At 41.4% G+C, this 15,019-nt stretch overlaps 2 protein-coding genes across 8 annotated transcripts in view; both read right to left on the bottom strand.

The window, feature by feature from the left end:
• The window catches only part of LOC131195441 (dimethylaniline monooxygenase [N-oxide-forming] 4-like), a 52,677-nt gene extending 39,223 nt beyond the window's left edge, over positions 1-13,454 (bottom strand). For both annotated transcript variants that reach the window (XM_058177346.1, XM_058177347.1), the window contains exon 1: positions 10,947-13,454. The gene's annotated coding sequence lies outside the window, so the exon portion shown is untranslated. The remainder of the gene's footprint in view (positions 1-10,946) is intronic.
• The window catches only part of LOC131195444 (flavin-containing monooxygenase 1-like), a 34,691-nt gene continuing 22,004 nt past the window's right edge, over positions 2,333-15,019 (bottom strand). For all 6 annotated transcript variants that reach the window (XM_058177357.1, XM_058177353.1, XM_058177355.1 and 3 more), the window contains 2 exons: positions 13,480-13,552; positions 2,333-10,882 (listed from right to left, as the gene is read on the bottom strand). In XM_058177357.1, the coding sequence (XP_058033340.1) occupies positions 10,540-10,882; positions 13,480-13,552 (416 nt within the window). In that variant the 3' untranslated portion in view covers positions 2,333-10,539. The remainder of the gene's footprint in view (positions 10,883-13,479; positions 13,553-15,019) is intronic.

Raw genomic sequence — 15,019 nt, 5'->3', positions numbered from 1 at the left:
GTTGTGCAATGTTGAAATTTAAGCTCAAGGTGCCATCTATTGGTGAAGGGAATATATACCAAACTACTACAACCTTGGGAAGTAATGATAAGACAAAGGGGGGAAAAGTAGAAATAAATAACATCTGGAGGACTGCTGATGTAGCAGTGTTATCTACTGTTCAATATCTGTCTACTTCATGGTTATTGGAGGTTTAACTGTGAAACTATGGAAGACATCTAAAGAAAGCGACTTTTAATTGCCAAGATCGATGGTTGAATTTACAGAATGGACTTGAGACATTTGGAAATCTTCCTGGATTACTTACCATACTTTTCAGAGTATAAGATGCACTCCTCCCCCCAAAAAGTGGGTGGAAAGGTCTGTGTGACTTATATAGCTAATGTTGCTGAAGCACTGCCTACCCACCGGCCCCCACCCTTTGGCTGTTTTCGGCCTCCATGTGTCGCATTTTCAGCCTCTGCACATCCCATTTTAGACCCATTCCAGGCTGTGGGGATTGGCACAGCACATTGCCGCCGATCGCTGCCTCTCTGCATCGTGTTTTCAGCCTCCGTGCATTGCATTTTTGGCTTCCACTTGTCACATTTTTGGCCTCGACACACCCTGTTTTTGGCCTTTGCACAACATGGAGAGGCCAAAAATGGGCGTGCAAAGGCCAAAAACGCAACACATGGGGGCTGAAAACATGTTGTGCGGAGGCGGCAGTCAGCGGCAATGTGCTGTGGTGATCCTTGCAGCCTGGAACGGGTCTAAAACGGGGCATGCAGAGGCCAGAAACGCAATGCACAGAGGCAAAAAATACAACATATGGAGGCCAAAAACACTATTCTGGAGGCCAAAAACGCGACACGTGGAGGCAAATGCAATGCGCAGAGGCAGCTATGGGCTGTGGTGATTCCCGCAACCTGGAACAGCTGATTGGTGGTATTCTGGGAGGCCGATCCAACTACCAGTCAGCTGTTCATGCTGAAGCAGGCTGCGATAATGTGCTGAAGCTGACCAAGCAGTTTGCTGTTTGCTGCCAAGACACTAGCCAGATGAATACTGATGGATGGTGGTAGGCAGAGGCAGAATTTTTTTTCTTGTTTTCCTCCCCAAAAACTAATGTGTATCTTATACTCTGGAGAGTCTTATACTCCAAAAAATATGATAAATAGAACTAATTGACTAACTGTGGGCACAAAGAATATAACTATTGCATTTCCCTGAGGAGCAATGCTAGGATTGAGCAAACTGTTTCTAAATGAATTGTAAGTCAAGTAATAAATTCTCAGTCATCCAGGTTGTCCCAAAGATGCTTTTTCAAAAGGCAAGTGGATTTTGTTTTTTCTTGAAGACATTTTGCTTCTCATCCAAGAAGCTTTTTTAGTTCTGACTGAATGATGGGAATTGGAAGGATTTATATTCTTTGTAGTCATTTGTAGTACTTTGTAGGTTGGTCTTTAGTTCTCTGAGAGTCGTTGAGGCCAACTGGAGGTTAATCTATGCCATCAGGTAACCTGAATCAGAGTGCAAATGGCTGTTAAATCTTCCTGGAATTGCTGAAAGGATTGTGTTGTAACAGGAGATTGGTGATATCCTATCTTTCCCCCTCTGTTGTAAGAGGGCTGTTCAGTTTTAACATAGATACCCTCTTACACTCTTTCAACCTAACAGTTTTCTCTCTCCAGAATGTGAACTTTGCTGTCTTCAAAAGAGTGGCCTTTTTCTTTCAAATGCAAATGAACTGCTGAATCTTGTCCTGATTGGTTTGTTCTCCTGTTTTGTGCCATGCATTTGTGAAGTGGTTTTCCCCCCAATGTATGTATCTTTACATGTCTCATTGCATTGTATTGCATATATCACATTGCTCACTTTGTGTCTGGGTGTTTTATCGTTGGGGTGGACAAGCTTCTGCCTTAGTGTATTCTCAGGTTTAAGTGTGTATATATGTTGTGTCGGTTGAAAATCCTCCTGAGCTTTTCAGATATTGCTGCAATGTATGGAATGACAAAATTGCTTTGTTTGCAGTTCTCTTTTTTGTCTATTATGGAGGAGCTTCTGCTGGTCTTTTCTGGATTTGATGAAAGTCCAGTTGGTATAGCCACAAGTTCTGAGGGCTTTCTCAATTTGTTTTAGTTCTTCTTTTCTCTCTTTGCTGGTAGGCAAACCTTCAGCCTCGGTTCTGATCACTCCCATTTTGTGATCTGGTGTAACATTTTTTCCTTTTGAAATTTGCCATCTATTCCACTCCATAATTGATATAATGAATAAAATAGAAATTCTTGCTAATTATTATGCAATGACATTTAAAATTGTTAATGTAGTTAATGTAAAATTATTTAAAGTGTTAAAGTAGAATTTGTTTATTATAGCATATCTGACAGCAAACTATCAATGGTATTAAATATAAATTTTATGATATTATTTAAAGTATTTATAGTCCAATTTGCAAAGCATAATATCTTGATAACAAAGATACCTATTGTCAAAGCCATAGTCTTATTAATTTAATATATCAGAACTAAGTTAACAATTAAAAAGGATAATTGATCAATACTTTTGAATTGTGACGATGGAGAAAGTTTTTGAGAATACCTTGGACTCTAAGAAGAATAAATTTTTCAGTACCAAAATTGAAGTAAAACCATGCTGCTCACTGCAAGCACTAGTAATGAAGTTAAAGTTTAAATATTTTTAATGTAGTGTAAATTTGTTTGGAGAAGGCACCAATATATGGTAACATAGAAGGAAATAGAAAAAGAGGTTTTAATGGGCACAGCTATTAAAACTGATATCATGAACATTAGTTTATCTAAGATATGATTATGAAACTTCATTTAACAGTTCAGAAACTTGATATTTTTATCAATTTTCTTTCACAATATCTTACATTATAGTTCCCATTATATCTGATTACTAACAATAATGACTGAGCCTTGAGAGAATTATAGCATAAAAATGCATATGTCAATATCCATTATTGATCACAGTAAAATGAAACTCTGAACTTAGTTGCCAGGTTAAGGAATCATATTGCTTTCAAATCCCATTTCCCAAGGGATCAGGTACAGCAATGCTGAAAGCAAAGTTCTGAGTCATCCTATATTCTCTACAAATTTGCATTATTTTAAAAGATAGCACAATGTCCTATTGAGTAAATTAATGCCCTGGCATTGCAAACATATCTGGTAGGAATAAAAAATATATTTGTTAATATATATGTATCTATTACCATATATGCATATGGTAGGCAAATACATGAAAGCACTTTGTGTGTAAATATGCTACTTAAAGTAGGAAGATATTGCTACCACAAATGCTAAATGATTACAATCCCTTGCTTCTAGCTATATAAGATGATTTGGGGTACAGTGGAACCTCCTGTCACGACCGTAATCATTTCTAGGACTTCAGTCACAATCCGATTTGGTCGTGACCAGAGGCAAGACTGACTGTGCATGCGTGTAGAAAAAAAAAATACGCGGAAGGGAAAATCGCTGTGGCTGTGTTTGATTGCCACCCGAGGATGTGTTTGTGACCAGAGTGAAACATTTAGTGGATTTTTCAGTCGGCACCCAATTTGTCGTGGTCCGAAGCATTCGTGCCCCGAGGTACTACTGTATAGTCTAAAACATCTGGGGAGTAGTAGATCGGGGTGGCTGACTTGGTTAGTGCATGTCCAGTTCCACAATTAATTTTTTAATATACTTGTTCTCTAATCAGCTCTGTAAACGGACACTATTATGTTCATTAAAGCAAAATTAAAATGAAGGCAACATTCAAACAACTCTCTTAGCCTGGTTTTCTTGTGTTTTCAGTCAACACAAGACATCTTATCAATGGTGGGGGGAGGTTTGTACAGTTATTGGTCACAGATTCTGAAGAAAAAGTTAATTCCTGCATGTGAACCTTCCAAATGAAAACAAGTTGATTGGTTTAAATCTGCAAAACTGGCATGGAACTCTAACCTCTCTTTGAACACCAAAGATAGATTGTTTTGGACCCCCTTTGGATGTTACCTTTTTATCTTTGCAAATGCATCCAGTTGCGGGATAATCCAAGCATGGGTTATCTCTCATCTATTTGCCAGAGACTGAATGTAGATTTTTTTCCTTCCTGTTGACCACGCCTCCTCTGCTTGGCTGAGCTTCAGTTTTGTTCACAAAGCTGCAGTCATCCAGTGTGTCTAAAAAGGAAGCAGAAGGAACCCACCATGGGGCCCAACTTAGAAGCCTATAGGGTGGATTGAATTATCCCACAGCGCACCAAAAGTGTGCGTTCTGGTATGTCAGCTTCTGTTTTCCAGTGCGCTGCTTCAATAATCCAAGCATGGGATATACCCAAGTTCATCGTCACTGGGCAGGAGGCTTACTGATCCCTGCATCCTGGGTGGAATGCACACACTGCAACACCCATCGTCCAAAGGACACCTCAGTTGAGGCATAACTGTCCAACTTGTAATTTCTTATAAATGGTGACAATGATGACCAAGTGGCCGCCCTACAAATGTTACTGATGGAGGCCTGCGTGGCCCATGCCACCATTGTGGCAGTGCTCCGAGTTGAATGGGCTAAAATCTGTCCAGGTAAAGACTTAGCCTTGAGCTCAAACACTTTTGAAATACAGGCCTTCAGCCAACGGCTCACCGTAGTGGAGGAAACCTTTCTGCCCATTGATGAGGGGTGAAAGGACACAAAAAGAGCTTCAGTCTGTTGAAACGAAGCCATCCTTTTGATGTACCTGGGGAGGGCCCTCCTGACATCCAAGGTGTGCCATCTTTTTTCCAGTGGATGGTTGGGAGCTGGACAGAAATCAGGCCACCGATATCGAAAATCGCCCCTCTGTATGCATCCCAAAATATCTTTGACCGATTGCATTTTGAATTGTCTGTATAGAATGAAATTGTTGAGTTGCTTGAGATTCAAGATCCCTCTGCAGGTGCCTGAACTCTTGGGCACCAGGAATAGAATTGAGTAAAACCCTGTGCATTCTCATTTTTTGGCACTGATTCGATGGCCCTGATCGCCAACAGATGTTGGATCTCTGCTTCCATTAACCCTCTCTTTATAGGAAGATGGGAAACCGGGCATTGTATGAAACAGTTTGGAGGCTGGAGCGGAATTCCAAAGTGAGGCCTAGCCTCAACATTTGGAGAACCCAAGCGTCGGTTGTAGATGATTCCCATAGACAGTGAAAATGCTGTAGTCTGCCGCCAATGGGGAAGGCGGGCTGGGAGTCACTTGCCACGCATGAAAGGTCTGTTTCCGGTCCCATAAAATGGCTGTTTAGCTGGAGGTTGAGGTCTACCCCAATTCCGGAATGTAGACCTATCTGCCGACCGGTCGAACCCCTGGGTGTAAGGCCATTGGAAATAGGACCTACTGGGTCTGGAGTCAGTCCAAAAGGGCTGTCTGTGAGTAAGGTGAATATCTACGATCCGGCTTCCTACAAGTGGATGGCACCTTTCTTTTGTCTTTGTTTTCAATAAGTAAAGGGTCTAATGCTTCCCCAAAAATATTGGACCCCTTGTATGGAGCCAACACGAGCCTCCACTTCACTTTCATATCCGCCTTCCAATAGCAAAGCCATAAAAGGCGGTGGGAAGTCACGGCTGATGCCAAAGCCCATGAAGCGAATTTCGCCACATCCAAGGATGCATCAGCAGAATATTTGGTGGCTACCACCAATTTATTAATGTCTTGGTGTAACCTTGTATCATCAGGTGGTAGCCAGTCCAGTAATTGGTGAAGCCATATCAAGGATGAACGGTTGAAAAAGGACGCTGACGTTGCGGCCCTGTTGGCCCATGAGTCCGCCTAATGAGTTTTTTGGCATGATACTTCTGCTTTCCTATCCTCCGTTTTCAATAGCTACATTATGTCATTGGAAAAAACAGTGGAAGACATCAAATTAGCAACCGGAGTGTCTACAGAGGGAAGCTGCAAAATCCCTTCTAAATCTGGAACCATATAGTAAAGCTTTTTGTCATGGCTGCTAGGCGCAGTCAAGGAACCCGGTTGATTCCATTGCTTTTGGATCACTTCAGCAAAGAGCTTTGGGCATGGAATAAACTCCTGTTCAGGTGAAGGCAACAGCCATTCATCCTCCGAGAACTCTAGGTCTCCCATATCATCGTCTCCCCACAAGGAATCTGCGCTATGCATGGAATCCTATTGAGAGGGAGCCTGGCCTTGGGTCCATAGATGCTTGAACCTGTGGCTGTAGATTGGCAGTCCTTGAGGGAAATGACCTCCCTGTTGGAAGCCAGTTGCCATGGCTTTGAGATTGTCTTAGCAATAAAGTTTTGAATGTTCAGGGACAAGGCGGTACCCTGCCCTTCCCCCAGGTGGAGGCCTGCTGGTATTGGGGTGAATGTCCTCTGTGGCCAAATGTTTAGTAGGGGGCGCAACTTGCAACCCTGACATTGTTACACCTGGGAAGGTAAACAGTTCATCATAGGAACCCCTGAAGGAAAACTGTTGGTGCTGCCCCTCCCCCTCTAAAGACCAACTCTGGAACTGTTCTGATATTGGTTGAGGTAAGTTCTCAGATCCAGGCAAGACTGCTTCAGTGTTAGAGGCAACTGAAGTTGCGTACTGTGGGCCTTCCATTGAGCCTTGGTAAATTGCCTTTCCAAGGCCTTATGATGCCTTTTAGTGCCTTTGTCTGAATAGTAGACCTTTTAGACGGCAAAGGAGGTGAAGGCCTATGTTGTGGCTCCAGCCCCCCCCCCGGGCCTGGCCCCCTGCCAGAAAGTGACTCAGAGAGTTAGGGAGAAGGGCTGTCAGGGCTCCTTTCTGCAGGGCTGGCCTCTCTGGCTCAGCTCCAGGAGCCAGAGGCAGGCCAGGTGGAGGAGGTGACAAGGCCTCTGTCTCCTGTATCTCCCCTCACCCAGGAAATGCTTCCAGACCCAGCTGTGGACAATCAGCCCTAGTTAGATCCCAGGTTTTGTAGACAAGAGAGGCGGGAACAACAGAAGCAGGGGTGGGGCAGGCCTAGAAAGTGCTGAATCACAGAGCCACACCCCACAGGGTATAAAAACAGGAGGGGCTGCTATAGTTAGTTAGTTTAGTTTAGTTTAGTTTATTAAATTTCTATACCGCCCGTCTCCTGAAGGACTCAGGGGGGTTTACAGCCAGCATAAAACAATATACATAAATAGATTAAAAAACACTATAAAAATCTAATTCAAATTTGGCTAAACATTAAAACTATTAAAAATCAATAATAAAACCCCAATTAAAAACCATAACCCATATACTACTTCGTGACGAACAAATCAACTGACTGGAGAACACTTGAGCTGAACTATCTGACCAAGCATTTGGCCTGCATTGCTGTTTGCTCCTGACTTCCTGGTTGCTCCGGTAATGAGTTCTGCGACGCCGGCATCAAGGAGATAAGAAAACCTTGGCAGACGAACACTGGTTTGCTGCCAGAGCTGATAGTTGCCGTGGACTAAATTGCTGGCTAATTGAGTCAGTTCACGTACCTCCTGGACTGAGGTGGGGGACAGAACAGCCTATTCCTGCCTGCAGTATGCCTGGTTGTAGCCTTAAAAGACTTATGACCAGGCTTTTTGGCCCTGTGATCTTTGGGGAGGCTGTCAGGCTGCTCAATGACTGAAGATAAGACAGGGTCTGCCATATCAAAAGTTTGCCTGGCAACACTGATCAGCCTATAGAAAAAGGCTCTTGCAGTTAAACCAGAAGTTAAAAGGAAACAACAACAACAACAAAAGACAAGCCTGTGGTAATCCTAGGACAAAATAGCCAGATAAGTTACACCTTAGGTGGCCACTGAAGTGGCTTAGTGAGAGAGCACAATTACCCACCCAGCGCAGCTGCTCGTCTTCGCTGAGGCTATCCACTGGCCATTACGAAAATGGCACAACATTCAAAGAAACAGTCTGTTAGCGACTGCGGCCCACCACAGTTGCAAAACGGTGCAAGAGCAGCAAGAAACCACTCTCCCAGTGCCTGCCCGAATGACCTACTTGTATCTGGAATGCGTGGGAGTGAAATGACTCCCTAAGCACTGCTTTGCTTAATTGCCCCCCAAATTCGGGGTGAGAGCTGAAATTGCTCTCCCTCCACTGCCTCAGCTTGACAATTATGAAGTTTCTTTATAGTACAAGAGCAAAGTATGGCTCTCAAAGTGCCCCTGCAGTCCAGCACTTACAGTTGGAGGGAAGGAAAGAAAGAAACTCTCTGCAGTGCAACAAGCCAAGAATTAGACACAAGACTCCGATAGCCCTCCCAGCGCCCTGAAGCTGTCAAAATCCTTGGAGTTTGCCATGGCTGACCGGGCAGTGACTCTGGAGCCGCCCACAAGATCAGCACTGTGAGGTGGTGGTGGTTGTACCGGCGGACCGGGAAACCAGCTCATCCACCGGCGGCAAGAGAACAACAAGGAATCAAGCACTTGCTGTCCGGAGGAGCCCTGGGAGGGACACCCCTCCAGATGCTGCCAAAGATAGTCCGGGGCGGTGGCGGCCAGCCTGGAGCCCCAAGGATGACCTCAGCTGCCACCGCCGGCAGCTGAGGAAAACAGGAATGAGCCAAAGGTTGCCCTGTGAAACAAGTCCTCAACTCTTAAATCGTCTTCAGCTTCACTGGTAGAAAATCCAAACTGGAACAATCTACTCTATCTAGTTGTCAGAACAACAATACACACACCTCTCTAGCTAGACTGAGTGAAAAAAACTGAAGCTCAGCAGAGCAGAGGAGGCATGGTCAACAGGAAGGAAAAAAATCTACACTCACTCTCTGGCAAATAGATGAGAGATAACCCACGCTTGGATTATAGAAGCAGCATATTGGAAAATTACCATTTTTTACATCTGACTAATAATATACCTCTCATCTCCAAGTTCTAACTCACCTAAAATCATTAGGGTACCAATGAATGTTTTTTTAAAAAGCTGAAAATCAATGCTCAGAGGATCCAGAATTATGAGACATGACACACAGTTAGCAGAGAGACGAAGGGTAATAGTAAGTTCAATCCATTAACTACTATAGTTAATAAACTTCGTGAAGTGGCTATATTTGCCCTTGAAGAGGTGCTTGATACCATAGTGACATGGCAGTAACTCACATCAGAATGGTTCATACTGACTTGAAGTTTCATCTGGCAGTTCCAATACAAGTAGCCCTTGACTTATGACCACAATTACCCCAAAATTTCTGTTGCTAAGCAAGACAGTTCTTAAATGAGTTTTGCCCCATTTTACAGCCTTTCTTGCCACAGTTGCTAAGTGAAACATTGCAGTTGTTAAGTTAGTAATACAATAGATAAGTGAATCTGGCTTCCCCATTCACTTTACTTGTCAGAAGTTGCAAAAGGTGATCACATGACTTCAGGAAACTGCAATGGTCATAATTACAGTACATGCCAATTGCCAAGTGACCTAATTTTGATCATGTAATTATGGGGATGCTGTAACAGTCATAAGGGTGAAAAACAGTCATAAATCATTGTTTTCAGTGACGACATAACTATGAATGGTCACTAAACAAATGTTTGTAAGTCAAGGACTACCTGTAATATAAATGCACCAAAGCCTCTGATTCTTTCAGGTGTTGACTATAAAGGTGATGTAATGGGCTGTGAAAATAGCTTTGCAAGACAGAAGGAAGAGCTGCTGTCTAAACAATGGTCTGATAAACAAAATTTGAGGCCAAACGGCAAATGCAGGTGGAATGCAACCTACCAGGAAGGACTCTTCCTAATTCTGTGGAAAGTAAAAGCAAGGGAGGGGAAAATGCTTTTAGACTTGCAAGATTCTCTTATTGTAACTTTACAATAAAGGTAGCATTAGTACTCATGTTTTGGTTTCCTGCCTGGATTACCTTGAAAGGCTGACAGGCAGGAAGAGATGTCTACACAAGCATAGGAACCTCTTAGGCAACTAGAATTGCCAGATGAAATAAGAGCAATGCAAAGGAAAGGAAAGCAATGTAATTGTTTTGCTTTTAGAAAGAAGAGTGGGATCCTTCACATGAAATATGGACTTTACTCAAACAATGTACAGTTGAATCTGAGTGATTTTGAAGGGGATTAGAAAATTAAGTCTATCAATAAATATTAATCACAATGGGTCTGAGTACTGGCTTTTGGGGAACAGGAACTTTAATCATGTCCTACTTTTCTGGCCACAGAAATATCGATTAGTTGAAACTTTTATATATTCTAGCAGGATTTTTTATATTACCCAAATGACTATAATAAACTCAAGAAAATGTCATGGCTAAAGCTGAAGGCTAGATGATGGCTTTTGGGTGGCATACCAAGGCTGCCCTTTAAAAAAATAGTTAACTGGGTCAGGTCAACATTTACATCTTCTTTTACTTTTAAGTAAAATCAAATGTAATTAACGTAATTTTAAGTAAAATCAAACGTGATTACTATCTGGTCAAGTAATAAATGCAAAATTAATATTTTGTAATAACGTTTAGAGAACGCTAACTTTTTGAAGAGGTACCTGGAGTAGTACATCCTTTTTAAAAACAGAAATTTGCACCTTGGTTGTCCCAAAATGGTCTGCAAAAACTAATTGAAACTAAGGTAAATTCCAACCAAGATAACAAATATGGCAAGCCCTTTCAATAAGCAAGAGAAGCAGTTCAAAGAATCTTCCACAACTCGGGTTCTTATGGGCTTCAGGACTCGTTCCCACTGGTTCAGGATGGCATTTCTGGCCCCATTCCACTTTCCTGGTCCAGTCAGACGATACTGGTAGGGAGAGCAGGGGCCAAAGAAAATCTTCACTGCTAGTATGGGATCTTTGAGAAGTAGAGCTGGCACACTAGGCTTTGTACCAATGAAGGAACCTAGTTCATCACAGTACACAAGGCAATCTGTTTTCAGGACTTCATCAAAGGACAAGCCAAACCTTAATCAAATAGCACAAAGGAAGAGACAGGAAATAGGTACAGTTAGTAAATTAAATACACAACCTGGCATTGAAAATTCTGTCCTTTTTCTTGGGGACTCTGGATCTTTAATATTTAGCTTCCTCCACAACTTAAAATTTGTACAAATCTGTAGAAATATATTGTAATTGTTATGGTTTAATTTAGATGAACAGAAATACCATTTATTTGCTTTTCCGATTTTAAAAAAATTACTTAACAACGTGTGAGATACTATTATTTGTCTCATACAGCAGAGGCGACACAATTCATCTCACAAGGCAGCACAATTTCAATCAGCATTTCCAGTATCTGAAAGGGGCTCTTATGCATACATAGAACATCTTCCAGCGATCAGAATGTTAGTCCAGATTGAAAGGGAGGCCCTGGAGCACCTCCGAATGAAGAAGAGAGGCTGCTTCTGTGTTAGAAGTGAGGACTACTGTGCTCCTTTGTAAAACCTTTTTAAAGATGGATTTTTATGCCCCTTGACATAGTGAAAGTCAGCTTTGTAAAGGCTACTAGACATTCAGCCTGTAATGCCAGCCAGTGAAAACAGAATCAATGCATTGGTTCAACTGTCTTAATATTTTGTACTATATTATGGCTCAAGCAGACTCACTCCTTCCATTTAAGATACATTAAAAGCTGGACATGCCATCAATTTTTTATGTGACTTGCATGCAAAACAAGTGCTTTGTGATTTGATTATGATCATTTGCCCTAGTCTAGAAAATAAAAAGATTTGCAGTGGGCCCAGGAGAGCCAGTTTTATTTATTATTTAATCACTTTTCTGAACTACAGAAATAATTCTCATCAGGAAATTGGTTCATAGATTGATTGCTCCAGAAAATGGACAAAATCTGCATGCAAAATTTGAGATATCATTTGAAGAAAATGTTCCTACACGTAGTCTTCATTTAATGACTGACTTATTTAGCATCTGCTTGCAGTTGCAATGAGGATGAAAAAATAACTTCATGACCAATACCTGCCTTATTTGCAGTTCTGTAAAGCAATGGAAAGCTGAAGTAAGATTATAAGCATGGTTGTGATTAGCAGTCACTTCACTTAATGACCAATTTGCTTGTCCCAATTGTGGTCATTAAACAAGATATATTGTAAAGATTGCATTTCCATAGACCAGTGATGTCAAACTCCCGGCTGGTGCGTCACATGTTGGCTATGCCCATCCCCGTTTTAGCAAAGGGGAATAAAGTCGCAATACGTCCTGTGAGAACAACGTGATGGCTAAGTACTGAGTTTGACACCCCTGCCATAGACCATGCTTAATGATCACAACGGGGACTGGCAATTCTGTCACTAACCACTGTGGTTGCTAAGTGAAAAATCAAGTGACTGCAACAGGCTTATGAGTCACTTCCCATTCAGTTGTTTGGCAAATCATTGTGATTGATAAATGAGATATCACATGACTGTGACTTGTGATTTTATTTCTCTGTTCTCCATTAACTGTGCTTGTCAGAAATCAATTGTGGAGCACATTAACAACAGTCATGAATGCAAGGATTGGTCACAAAATTGATTTATTTTACATTGCTATAACTTTGAATGATACGAATGTTGCTAAGTGAGGCCTATCCCGTATTCTTCTGAGCTATGACCACATCTGTTTACTGATTGGAAATACTGCCTGCCATTATCCTTGATTTAAAGCTAATTTTCATGTGAGCCTTGTAATGCTAACATGAAAGTGAGCAATCATACAGCAGTTTGCAAGCTTTGCGAGGCAAGTATCTTTCATCTACTAGGTTTAGGTGCCACCATGAAATGAAGATGATGTAGTTCTCCAAAACTACAGACCCCACCAGACAAACACACCTAAATATAGGATGTAACTTCAAGGATTCTATCTGTAGCATTGAAACAGCCCTCTAATAGAACTGAATTTAAAATCAAGCTGTGGTGAATTAGCTGTATACAAGATTAAATCTGGTTTAAGTCAATTAATATTTCTGGAAATAAAATTTTTAACTATATTGCCAGTACTTAGCCATGTGACCTGAACTAGTAGGCAATTAGCTGAGGATTTTATCCATGTCACACCAATTTCTCTAAGTTCAGGACAAAGAGATATTAGTTCCTTCTTGTCTCATTTGAAGCAGCTTTGGTTTATGATTAGTAATAGCACTTAGACTTATGTACCACTTCAGTGCTTTTACAGCCCTCTCTAAGAGGTTTACAGAGTCAGCATATTCCCCCAACAATCTGAGTCCTCATTTTACCGACCTTGGAAAGATGGAAGGCTGAGTCAACCTTGAGCCTAGTGAGATTTGAACTGCCAAATTGCAGGCAGGCAGCAGGCAGCAGAAGTAGCCTGCAGTACTGCAGTACTGCACTCTAACCACTGCGCCACCACGGCTCATTAGATTAGATTGCTTATCTACCATGCAGTACAAAAATATTAGCAATCAATGTTTACACTGTATAATTTGTTTAGTGTTTTCTGAAGATCAAACATGTGCTGGAAGCTGGTCAGCTAATAATTGCAATGCAGTTTTTCCCCAGCCAAGAAGACTTGGTCCAATGTGGTCTTCATTACATAAAAAGACTTACCAGTTGACTTTGTTTTTTTTCTTTTCATTGATTTCTTCCATCATGGTTTTGGGTGGAGGCAATTTACACAAACCTGAAAGAAGAGAGAATGTTTCAGCAATATTTCAGAAAGTTGGTGGATTTTTTGCATCAAAACAAGTAAATGATAACTTTAATGGAAGATTATTACCAAACAAAAAACCTGTCTGTCTTTCAAAGAAGATGTAGCAAATAAAAAAATGCCTAAATGGAAATGATCATGAGATTATCATGTAAAGGGCCTCTGGTGGCTCAGACCGCTAAGACAGTCTGTTATTAACACAGCTGTTTGCAATTACTGCAGGTTCAAGTCCCACCAGGCCCAAGGTTGACTCAGCCTTCCATCCTTTATAACGTAGGTAAAATGAGGACCCATATTGTTGGGGGCAATAAAGTTGACTTTGTATATAATATACAAATGGATGAAGTCTATTGTTAAACATAGTGTAAGCCGCCCTGAGTCTTTGGAGAAGGGCGGGATATAAATGCAAATTTTAAAAAAATTGGATTCAAATTTCACTTGAAGGTGTACTTGTTTTCCTTAGAGATATATTCTGAGAATTGAAATGGATGTAAGTTGCCATCCCACGGCTTCCTACTACTAATTTCACCTTAATCTTAAAATCAGCCCCCACCATCAAAACACTGAGAAGTGAAACAAGTTGCAGCCTCTGATTTGGGGAATAGGTTTCTCCCTCCTGCATCTCAACTCTGCAAACAAAAGTGAAGAGATAAAGTAAATAAATAATAAACTTCGATTTAAAGTGTATTTAAACTTTAAGGGGTTTGTGCCTCAGTTCATCTGAAGCATGTAATGGGTGCAATCTTTGGAAAGGAAGTTATTCTGGAAATTGAATGGAAATATTATGAAATTAGAAGAGGTCCCTTGAATCTCCAAGTACTTCTATTTTAGAAGGCAGAAAAATGAGGACTCACTTGAGTAAGCAGAGCCAGGCAGCACACAAGATGAACAAACAAAATGAAAAGTTTGTAATGAATAATCTCAGATTAATAAAGTAGGATAGTTTCAAAAACTAAACAAGGGGAAATCCTCTAAGTCAGTGTCAAACTCGATTGCAACCCTCTGCCAGCAGAAACAAAGCTCGTGGCCCTCCCGAGCTCCGTTTTCTTTGGCAGAGTCATTGAGGGCCACTCCTTTGCTGTTTCCAGGGTGTCCCCTCAGACCAGATCTAAGCACCCCATAGTCCAGATCCGGCCCCTGGGCCTTAAGTTTGACACCCCTGCTCTAAGTCAAAAATATAAGAACATATAGGATGTAGCCACTCTGTTAAGGACAAGCAAGTATGGATCTAGTTAGTGTTTCAGAAGGGGGCAACCTGGAGTTAATTATTAACATCTGAGATATAATAATCAGTAATGGCTTAGCTGAGCTGGTTATCTATAGTTTTATCTATGATGGTACTGAGCAGGCTGGTAACTCTTGCTGGGAAGTTACTATCAAAGAATACTTAGTTTAGTTGTCATCACTCTGTTGTCCAGCAGCATTTTGCATATAAAATAG

This window comes from Ahaetulla prasina, chromosome 3 (genome assembly GCF_028640845.1).
Source record: "Ahaetulla prasina isolate Xishuangbanna chromosome 3, ASM2864084v1, whole genome shotgun sequence".
Taxonomy (NCBI): Eukaryota; Metazoa; Chordata; class Lepidosauria; order Squamata; family Colubridae; genus Ahaetulla; species Ahaetulla prasina.
The sequence above is the reverse complement of the archived record's forward strand: the minus strand, read 5'-3'. Positions and strand labels throughout refer to the sequence as shown.